This window comes from Thermobia domestica, chromosome 16, assembly GCF_964235325.1.
Source record: "Thermobia domestica chromosome 16, izTheDome1.hap1.1, whole genome shotgun sequence".
NCBI classification, from domain to species: domain Eukaryota; kingdom Metazoa; phylum Arthropoda; class Insecta; order Zygentoma; family Lepismatidae; genus Thermobia; species Thermobia domestica.
Window position 1 is genome coordinate 33557818 of NC_137469.1, and position 12015 is coordinate 33569832.

Here is a 12015-nt window from a genome sequence, read left to right on the forward strand (position 1 = left end):
AGATTGGATTAGCGACAGAAAAAGCTATTACCCCCAAAACTAATTGGTCTAAGAGCTTCAAGTTGTGTTTGGCCTATTAGACAAGAATATTCATTGACAATGGGTATCAAGGAGGAAAAAGCTGGGATGTAGAAGCTCCATTTCCAGTTTGTGGGGAACTTCCAGAAGACGAAGGAGAAAAAGGTCTTCAATCTTTCACGAACTCTTGAGCAAGACGGCGCCTCTTGTGTTTCATGCGAATTTGTCTCCTTCACGGACTAAAACTTTCTGTTGTAGATTGAGGATAGGAGAATTTATTTATTGGAAGTTTTTTCCTTTCACTTACGTCCAAAACCATAGCATCGTTACTTAATCTATTATTTTATCTATTGTTAGGTTCAAAAGTTAAATACTTAGTGTTCCTGTATGTAACTTACAGATTCTGATTCCATGTTATAACTTTTTTTCACAACAATTTTCTAAGATTGCGAATAAATCTAAGATATTTACTACTATACTCCAGAATATAGTCATACAACCTATATTTACCAGATTTATATTTAGTCATGCTGCAAACCAAGTCTTTCCAATACTTTAATATGGTAGAAAACCAGTGCAAAATGACTCAGCCAAACATACCTTATTTGGCCTGCAAGACTCCTTCGAATGCAGTAGTACCTGATAAGAACTAACGGTCATGCCACTAGTAGGTGCTCGCGCTTGTAATAGCGCTTTAAGAGGCTTCATCACTGCGAAATTAAAATACAGCTAATTTTACAGTAATTATGTGATATCTTCAAACAGATAAAAGATAATCGAAAAGTGGAACAAGACCTCCCTAGACAATATTATTTTGTGTGAGATACCGTTATCATGACTCATTTATCTGCTTTCGATTTCCCGCCATATTGAAAATCGGCATTTATTTTCGCGTTTCTAAATAACTACAAACGGAAAGCTAGTAGGTGACTCGTGATAACGGTGCCTCATGCAAAATAACATCGTCTAGGGAGGTCTTGATCCACTTTTCGATCATTGTTTATCCATTTGAAGATATCATATAATTAATGTAAAATTAGCGGCATTTTAATTTCGCAGTGATAGGGACTCTTAATTTGAGAGTGAAATGAGAGCTTCTTTATACTAATTTGAGAATGCTAAATACAATGATACTATTGAAAGTATCCGTACACTGACACGTACTACAAGCTACGTTTATGTTTTTACTATAAACACTTATTTATACAATTTGTAAACAAATCGTGGCAGACGACAGATGGAAAGTACATCATGGACAGATGTGTTTTAAAATAGTTCAGTTGAATTCAGTTTCCTCAAATTAGTATAAAAAGCTCGATTAGAAATTTATCCAAGGGAAGGCACCTTTTATTGGTGGCGAAGTTCTAGGACGCAAGTTGCGCCCATGAGATGTTTTTGTGGGGGCACTTTTTTTTTATTACAAATGGTAAATTCAAACTCGAGAATGATAAATTTTGACGGAAGAAAAATACATTTAGAGAATAAGATGGTAAATTTGGTGTCAGAATGATAGATTAGGGGGCAATAGCGATAAATTTGGTGTCAGAATGAAATGAAACTATATCTTTGAGTTTTACGTCCCACGATTATGCCGGCTAGGCTAAAGGAGACGGTGATGATGAGTAATGAATGAAATGGTGGAATGAAGAAAGTGAGAGGAAACGGGAGAATCCCGAGAAAACCCACGCACACGGTGTTTGTCCACCACAAAGGTCACTTGACGGGGGCTGGGATCGAATCCGGGACCCCAAGCACCAGAGGTGAACGCTCTATCACTGAGCCACCGCGGCCCCTTAGTGTCAGAATGGTAGATTTGAGGGGAATAGAGTAAATTTGGTGTCAGAATGATAGATTTGGGAAATAGAGTAAATTTGGAGTCAGAATGATAGATTTGGGGGAACAGTGATAAATTTGGTGTCAGAATGATAGATTTGGGGGCAATAGTGATAAATTTGGTGTCAGAATGATAGATTTGGGGAAATAGTGATAAATTTGGTGCCAGAATGATAGATTTGGGGGCAATAGTGATACATTTGGTGTCAGAATGGTAGATTTTGGGGGGGAATAGAGTAAATTTGGTGTTAGAGTTAGATTTGGGGGGCAATAGTGATAAATCTGGTGTCAGAATGATAGATTTGGGGGCAATAGTGCTAAATTTGGTGTCAGAATGATAGATTTGGGGGAATAGTGATAAATTTGGTGTCAGAATGATAGATTTGGGGGAATAGTGATAAATTTGGTGTCAGAATGATAGATTTGGGGGCAATAGTGATAAATTTGGTGTCAGAATGGTAGATTTGGGGAGAATAGAGTAAATTTGGAGTAAGAATGATAGATTTGGGGGAATAGTGATAAATTTGGTGTCAGAATGATAGATTTGGGGAAATAGTGATAAATTTGGTGCCAGAATGATAGATTTGGGGGAGTAGTGATGAATTTTTTGTCAGAATGATAGATTTGGGGGCAATAGTGATAAATTTGATGTCAGAATGATAGATTTGGGGGCAATAGTGATAAATTTGATGTTAGAATGATAGATTTGGGGGCAATAGTGATAAATTTGGTGTCAGAATGGTAGATTTGGGGGAAATAGTGATAAATTTGGTGTCAGAATGGTAGATTTGAGGGGGAATAGTGATAAATTTGGGGTCAGAATGACAGATTTGGGTGGAAGATTGATAAATTTGGAGGAGAATGTAGATTTGGGTGGAAGATTGGAAAAGTTGGGAGGAGAATGGAAGATTTGGAGGGAAGATCGGCAAATTTGGAAAGAGAATGGTATATGAGTGGTTGTACCCGAGTCCTTGAGGGGTAGGATGAGAAACCTTGACTAGTGGCATGAGCTTTGTTCTTTAATAAATATTTTGGGAGGAACATGCATTTCATCTTCCCCCTCATATTTTTCACTACAGTCGGTTTAAACACCTTGATGTTTGGCGAAAACCAATGATGTGCAAATGTTATGTTTCAAATCTAGCTGTGGAGATTAAAGCTGTGTTCTAGTATAGGCCTACCATGACTTCAATGCGTTGGTTAGTTGACGAGTTTAGCATTCCTTTCAGCACCGAGAGTATATGACACGAGAACCTACAGGCTAACGAAGAATCCAAACAATATGAACTTCCACTGGGAATCAAACTCGAGTCTCCCGTGACGAAGATGCGTACGCTAACCATATAATTACGAGGGAGCTTACTTCAATTCGTAAAGAAAACAAATTTCTAATAATAAAATATGAACTAATTGACACAGAAGCTCATCATTTTCCTACATATTCAGAACAAAATAATTATTCATCCTAAACATTACTTACATTCTTGTAAGTTTACAAGTATCAAATACAGGGCTTCCACATATCTTGTAACGTATGATGATTCGTGCAATATTTAAAAAAGCATTCTTTTATTTTTTTAAAGTAATTGATACTCAACTGTTGGAAATAATCTACTCTATGTCACCTACTTTTAGTGAGTGTTCACTTATTGTTTCATTAATTCTAATATTTTGCAAAAAACGTATGAATAACCGTCTATATTGTAGAAAATTTCGTAGTGGGTCCCGGTTTTTCGTAGTGTGCCTTGATCAACCAATTAGCTACTTCCTAGGTGTCTAAACGGATATTATAAACCAAGCCTAACATGGACTGCCTACAATGAACTGAGTAGCTGTTTTCGAAATATCTGAACGAATATTATAAACTAATCCTAACATGATCTGCCTACAACCAACCAATTAGCTACTTCCTAGGTGTCTGAATGGATAGTATAAACCAAGCATAACACGGACAGACTGTACTTTTAAATTTACTGAACCTACCTGCACTCTGGCCTCACTTAGTCCTAGTCGCTGGCTAAGTTCTTCCCTCATGAAGGCGTCCGGGTAGTGTGTTTCGTCGAACAGTCGCTCGAGTTCGTTCAGCTGTTCGAGGGTGAAATTCGTCCGACTTCGTCGCTGTTTGTTCTTAGGCGTTGGCGTCGTCTCGCTCTCTCTTTCCCTCTCACGCTCTCGGTCTCTGTCTCGGTCCTTTCGCTCCGTCGTACAATCAACACCTACAACAATCAAAATTATTTATCAGTTTAAAAGATACCAAGTGACTCCTCATAGTACGTATCTCGCATGCATAGTCAGTACACTAATATAGGAGGAGCGGCAGAATAATAGGGGAGGTAACTGGAATTCACCTTACATTGATTCATACATACATACCAACAAATAACCGAGTTTCAGGGCGCTGAAGGTCAATCATTCTGAGTAACGAGCATGAAAACACATCGAGTGCAATCGAAGCGCCAGCCAAGTGTGAACTACGTGATGTAATTTCATTTACCTGAGCGGCTGTTACGTTCCTTGAAATTCCAAGATCAGATGCTTCAGAAATCATAATTATGCCTTTCACGAACCACATGATTCACATGTTCATCCATGACGTCTGCCGTGACAGATTTCCACTTTTCTCAACTCTTGTCGGGTACAACGTTAAGTCCTTCAAAAGCTCTCTTTGCATCAGTCATGTACACAGCCATTCTTTATGAAGCTTCCGTCGTAATTCTTACTAATGACGAAGCCAGTTTTAATTTCTTGGTAAGGGGAGAAAACGGAGGAGCAGAGAAAGTTTCATACGAGCGCTTATTCTTTTATATATCGAAAAGGATAGTTTTATAGGAGCGAAGTTTATCTTTATTCGACTTAAGCATTCGTTTGTCCGGATAATCTCCCGAAATGCCTCAACAGTTCTTAACAAAAAATTTGGTTAAGAAATTTAATTTCACACGATGATGCGAGAGCGCAAGCTGAGTGTCGTAAGGAGTTGCATGTTCCGATCGGACATACCATTAAGGAATAATCACCGAAAGACGGTATGCCTATAGATTTAACCTTGAAAAAGCATTTGACGCACTAATTCTCAATGTAAAGAATAGAAAATAGAATTCTCAGAATTAGAAATAAGGCGAAGCGCTTTTCATCTTGGTCTTGCGAACACAATGTTTCAAAGCTGTTATGCTTTTCGCTAATATGTCTCGTATTTGCATGTCGTGTTCGTTCCCGAAAAAAAAAATGATGCACTAAAAAAAAGAATCTATGATTAATCAATAAAATTCGATCGCATCGCTCCACATTTGAAATTATTGCATACCTAGTATAACTTGAGTTACTTTACAGTACAACATACCTGAGGAGGAGTCGTAGCCATCACCAACAACTCGATATGTTCTCACGCTCGATACTGACAACCGCCTGGAGAAATCGAATTACATCATGTAGTTCACACTTGCTGGGCGCTTCTACGTATTTTCACGCTCGGTATTTTACAGTGATTAAATTGCTGAATCTGTCTAACGATGTGAGAATGAGCGATTCAATAAACAGCTTTGTCTCACTCCCACTTCAGCATCTTACGTGGTTCTCCTCTGCTAGTTTCACGGAGGTTAAAAAAATATACACTCGTATATACAGGGTGTTTCGAAACAACACGGACAACATTTGGAGGTGATTCCTGACATCAAGATAAGACAAAAAGTATAGACTAACCTGGGTGCACAAATGCTTCCTTTCGGAGTTATAGGCTGCCGAAAACATGAAAAAAATAAATTTAAAGGTCCATACCTATAATACTATAGAACCTATCGTAACCGGTTGAGTTGAGTTGATTTTAGTTTAGCATCCCTTTCAGCAGCGAGGCTATATGAGACGTGGACCTACTGATTTACGTGGAATCCGAACCACATGAGCTCCCGCCGGGAATCGAACCCGGGTCTCCCACGCCAAAGGCGCGTACGCTAACCGCTTAGCCACGGAGGAGCTTCCTATCGTAATCGGGTCAAGACTATTTAGGACTTAGTATAGGCCCTATCCAAATATCCATGTTTCAGAATCCTGCGGAACTCACGCAACATTTTTTTTTATAGAGTTAGTTTGTGAGTACTTCAAATGATATGCCCATAGTAAAACTCCATCTATAAAAATTGTTGCGTGAGTACTTTAGGATTCTGAAACATATATTTTTGGATAGCGCACATATTAGTTCTTAAGTGAAGTCTTGACCCGACCACGATAGATCCCACAATGTTGAAGCTATGGACCTTTAAAGATCTTTTTTTTTTTTTATGTTTTCGACAGCCCATAACTTCGAAAGAAAGCATTTGTGCACCTAGATTGGTATATACCTCTTGTCTTAGTGCCAGAAATCATCTCTCAAACGTTGTCCGTATTGTTTTGAAACACCCTGAACACGTGGTCTGTTGGGGTAAAGCTGAGTTGCAGAAAATGATAAGTTACGGTGTTTCGAACATTCAAAATTGGAGGTTAGTGAGAGTAGGATATTTATATATATAATGTCTGTCGCGTGTATAGTGTACTTTTTGAAAAATAATACGGAATGTATGAAAAGACCAGAGCCAAAAGTTAATACCGTTATGTGCAAAGATACGAAAAACAATGCGAGGAGGGGAAAGTTATTCGAATTAGGTAGTTTTCAATCTAAAATGGTGGAATTTTTACAATCGCATACTAGTAACTGCCTATGTTAAACATAAATGCAACGATGCTACTTCACTACTCTGTTCCCTTGGGATCTGACCATACCAAGAAAGCAGCGCACTATTGGAATACGGATTCAAAGATTTTTTCTAAATTCTCTCACATGACAATATATGCATTCACCGTGTCATTTTGGGTGCCGTTCCGTTCCGTTCGAACGCCCTGTCGAACTGGAAACGTTGTTTTTTCTTAATTTAATAAAGCAGATCTTACCCGTGTGGAGCAGGTGCGATTGAAAAGAAATTGCAAATTTAGGTTGAAAATTACATATTTCCAACAAATTTTCTCTTTTTCCATTTGTTTTCGTACCTTTACTTAAAATGGAGTTGGCATATGGCCTCGAACTTTTGATACACTCGGTATTAGAGTTGTTTGAATCAAAGATGACATTATTAAGTAATAGTGATGACTAGGTGCAGTGTTCGTTCTTTGCACGGGGAGAATAGCTAGAAATTAATTTCATAGTCAGTATTGAATCTCAAAATTGTGTAAACAAAATAAATGTATATACAGTATATAGATTTAGCACAATTCGTTAATAGGTAAGAAGATAAGTTAGATTAAATTCTCTGTCTGTAATTAGAAACGTGTTTACTTCCTTTTTAAAATGGATAATTCTATTCAATCTGTAATTATTGATCACTATTATCTTTTTTTCTCTTCATTTTGAGCTTTATTTTGTTCAAGTATGTTGAGAAGTTTCGGAGATATGGCGGAATATAATTACTACATGAAATAGCATTATTTTGCATCATAAATGGCGAGTTTTAATCATTATATGATAACAATATATTACTTAATTAACATTTCTTTACATTTTGGTATATGAATTAAATTCTCTTTCAGCTCGCTGCTTCCATCCGGTAGAAAAGAACTGTTCTCCGTAAAGCGTTCTGTGCAGTACTATCCGCCTATATATACACTGAGAAAAAAAATGTATGTGGCGTACTTAAAAAGGTAAGGTACATGCGTAATTGCTGTAGTTTTGGAACTTAACGTACAGCAGAAGTATAACTGAAAACGCATGTTTTATAATACTTTCTCTATAAGTGTTCCATCTATACGCACTTTTCGTATGAAACAATATAGGCTGTCAGGATCTCATATACAAATAGACTAGATAACATATAGCTGAGGAATGTAACATAAGTATATGCATGTGATATACGGAAACCTGTTAGATGTCCAACATCCTGCAACGGCATGATGTGTAACATCTAAGGACAGTGCCTATGTAGCATACGGATAACGTATGCTCCGTACTGATTACTGTAGTAAGCAAGAGGATTCTGTATATTTGTACAATATACCGCTGTCCGGAAAACGGAGTTTTCTCAGTGTATTATATATATATATATATATATATATATATATATATATATATATATATATATATATATATATATATATATATATATATATATATAATACAAAATCATATGGCAATTGTGAAAGACATAAAAGATAAACAAAAAAGGTAAAAATGAAAAATGAACTGAAATCTAAGTTTCACGTCCCACAGTTATGCCGGCTAGGCTCAAGGAGATGATGATGATGAGTGATAAATGAAATGGTGGAATGAAGAAAGTGGGAGGAAACGGGAGAACCCCGAGAAAACCCACGCACATGGTGTTTGTCCACCACAAAGTTCACTTGGCGCAGGCCGGAATCGAACCCAGGTCCCAAGCACCAGAGGTGAACGCCATTGAGCCATTGTGGTCCCCAGCTCTTTTCAAGTCACTGGTTGGTCAGCTCGGGTCATGGATAGTCAGCTAGGGTCTTGTTACGGGTCAGTCGAGTCAGCTCGGATCGGGTCACGTGTCGGGTTGGTTCGAACATTGTTGTTTCGGGTAAGGTTCCGGTCGGATTTTGGGTCAACTTGAACCGAACGAAAACAAAAATGTTTGACCTAACCTGACCCGAGCTGACTCGACCAACCCGTAACACAACCCTAGCTGAATCTACTCATGACTCGAGCTGCCCCAACCAGTGGCCCGGCTCGAGTCGGAATCGACCCGATTGAGAGCACTGTTTATAAGCTAAGTTAAACATTTGTAGGCTAGTTTACGTTAGGGTAGGTTACGTTAGTTATTTTGTAACGTGTAATACGTTAAAACTTACCATCATAGGCCGAGGATTACAAGTATTTTTCAAATGTTTCGTAAGATCATCAACTTTTCCGCGATCAATACCATGAGGTGAAGCGAATGCAGCTTTACAAACAGTGACCTCCTCTGTCTATCCTTCTATCCTTCTTGTACCACCCGCAGTCGGTATGAATATGATGCATCACAATAAGACGCTTCACTCTCGTTTTTCCTAGGCCTACGTCTCTGCACAGGTACTATTACAATTAGGCCTGACAGGTATATGTTAATTTCATCATTTGACACCATTTCGTTCATTCGTCTAATGATTTCTTGTTTTCCTACATCATTAACCTTCTCAAAACGTCGTTTGCATGTGCACTCTGGGCCGGTCTCATGGCTCTGTCGTCTGAGTTTTGCATTACATCTCGAATTCTTCCATATGAAAGTTTTTTCTTAGATGTTGAAGGTGGAGCAGATTCTTCTTCACTCAGGGAATCATCCATGCTTTGGTCATTACCACTGGCCACAACAACTAAAGAAACCCACGTTTTATTGTAAACTTCACGTAACTAGAGCACGTTTCTGAACGGATACTGTGAACAAGTAATTTCTTAAATGGCCGATATCAATGCTGATAGTTGTATATACAATACAACAATAACCTGGACTTAACAGCGTTTTCCCCAGAAGGTCGTGGACTTAACATATTCTTCCCCAGGATGGGTTTTCTTTACTCGTAAATATTTTCGGACTTATCATAGTGTTCCCCTCGTCATTAAATCAACAGAAACGTCCGTCTTCATAGAACAACACTGCATCAAAAACAAAAAATACCGATTAGATAACGTAGATACATGGAATAGATTGAAAAAAAAATCCTTATGGCCTACTGCTTGTATGAATTTTTTTAAAGGTACTTAGATTGTAACAATATAAAATAAGGGTAACTTATTTAATCACTAAATAACTGAACATAGAAAATAAGAACCTTCAGAACACGAAAACTATAGAAACAATAAAGAAGATCGATATAAACACAATATTGTAATTGACCACGAAGTGAATCATTACACAGTTCTGGATCCGGGTATCTGATTATAGGTTTTGCAATCAGTTCTGGAACCGGGTACGTGATTTTCATTAGATCCGAAACCTGGTAGTTTTGGAACCAGATAACTCGTATCCGGTTTTTTTTTTTTTTTTTTTTTTTAAACATTCTTACACCAGTCAGTGGACAAATAGTCGGAGAAGACATAAGACTAGAGGTCGTCAATTCGAATTCAGATTAGGAGCTAAAATTTTTGTTAATTGAAATTATAGAATAAAAAGTGAAAAGAATGAGCAAAACCCAGAGATAAAAAAAAAAAACAACTTTGAGATAGTGACGTCATCTTCACTATGAAACATCTAGCTTCTTGCCAAAAGCATTGTTTAGACGAAACACAAGAGTCATCCTGTGCCAGCAGTTGAAATATGGGTGAATCCATGAAAAGAAGGCCAGACGCATGAATACTTTCTATATTCCCTGGGAAATTTCGCTTCTTGACGTTTTCGCTTGCACAGTCATTGCAGAAATCCTTCAATCGGGAGTATAACACTATTTTTTTTTTTTTTACACAATCAAACATATAGATAGAATGATGCTTTTTATATAAATTACTGCAGGTTAACTATAGTATTGATTTTTTTAAAAATGTATTGAATTCTTTGGAAGGTTCAATGCCACAGATACAAAAACTCTCGTAAATTTTATTCTATGTAAAGGCAACCTGGTTTTGAATGATTATTGTCTATGCTGTCATGATTTGTTCTTTAAGTTACCCCTCTGTCTATTATCTGGTAAACCAACTATCATTTTATCAAAAAAAAAAAAAAGTAATAGTATACATGAGAACCTCTTGATCTGCGTTTCTTCTGTGTTCTATTACCACTTCTACATGAAATATCATAAATTTTCTACGTAGTGCAATAGTAAGAAGTATCCATGTGCACAAGACATGCGATATGCGTTAAATTCTCCCCCCCCCCCCACACACATATTCATAGATAAAGTACAAGGGCATTACACATGCAGATAAAGTACAGCTACGTTCTTTTTTATTTTCGTATCAGTCGATAAGTAAATAAAAGTCGCTTTGTTACCCCCTTTGTAAGTTCGTACATACTCAATGAATAATCCCTAAAAGTATGAGGGTCCTGATCCTTCGGGAACTGATGCAGCTTCATGTATACTATATCCAAAAAAAGATTCCAACCAAAATTCCAAATATCCCGATCGTCTAGAGATTTGCCGGGATAGATATATGTAAAATTAAAAGAAATCAATATACTTACGAATGTTTTCATACGAGTAACACGAAAATATTACAGGTCTCATTTCAGAAACTATATATTATTGGTGCAGCGTGAAGTGATTTACAATTCGCCTATTGTGAATAATCACGGCAAAAGAAATATATTAAATATAAATTACATAATAATTGGCACTTGAAATAGGATCATATTTATACACCAACTATCACTTCCATAACTATGATAGATTATCTTAATTGATGTTAATATAAATTATAGTTTTATTACAATAGAATTAATTTTAAACCATTACTACTACTATTAAAATAATAACAAATGTACTGTTCTTATTATTTTCGATTGCCTGCTTCTAATAACATTTGTAAGTAATATTAGTGGCGCCAAAATTGTTAAAAAGTGTAATATTAAAGGATATGTTTCTATAATTTGAATAAATAAATAAATAAATAAATAAAACTCAGATCAAAGTGTGAAGGAATTTAAATAGATTCTTTATAGCTTGTGAAGGTGGCTTTATACCAAAATGAAGACAAATATTTAAAGTAAAACAAAATTGCTTTGCGTTGGCTGTGTCCAGTAATACGAAGGGAATTTATAGTAGCAAGCTAAGAATTTGCGGACGTAATAGAAAATCTGACCGGAGTAACTAAAGTTTTCTTGTTTTAAATGATACTTATTTATAAACATTAGTGTTCTTGAATTTTTAAAATTAAGAAGAATTATTTGTTTGTATACGGAATATTAAAAATAATTAATTCAAATTAATGAACACTGACAAGTAACATTTTGCTCCTTTGAATCCAGAATCCTGAAAGAGCCAGTCCCAATTAAGATGCAGACGAATTCTCAGCGTGTCAGCAATGAGTTCGGGAGTTATGGTCCTGTAAAATTAAAATAAGAATCCATACGAAATACGACGTCTAGGTATTTCTTTGTCCTTTCTTTCTGCTAACCTGAATAAAGTGTAACATTGTGGACGAAGACGTGTCACAAGAGTTTGAATTCCCCAAAGTGATCCAGAGAACTTGGTTGGAATATGTATAGCAGCGACATTCAG

The 12015-nt window shown here is 36.7% G+C and overlaps 1 protein-coding gene across 2 annotated transcripts in view; it reads right to left on the bottom strand.

Moving 5' to 3' along the window:
• The window catches only part of LOC145672981 (short stature homeobox protein 2-like), a 106072-nt gene that overhangs the window by 21742 nt on the left and 72315 nt on the right, over positions 1–12015 (bottom strand). For both annotated transcript variants that reach the window (XM_081742267.1, XM_081742266.1), the window contains exon 2: positions 3835–4067. In XM_081742267.1, the coding sequence (XP_081598393.1) occupies positions 3835–4067 (233 nt within the window). The remainder of the gene's footprint in view (positions 1–3834; positions 4068–12015) is intronic.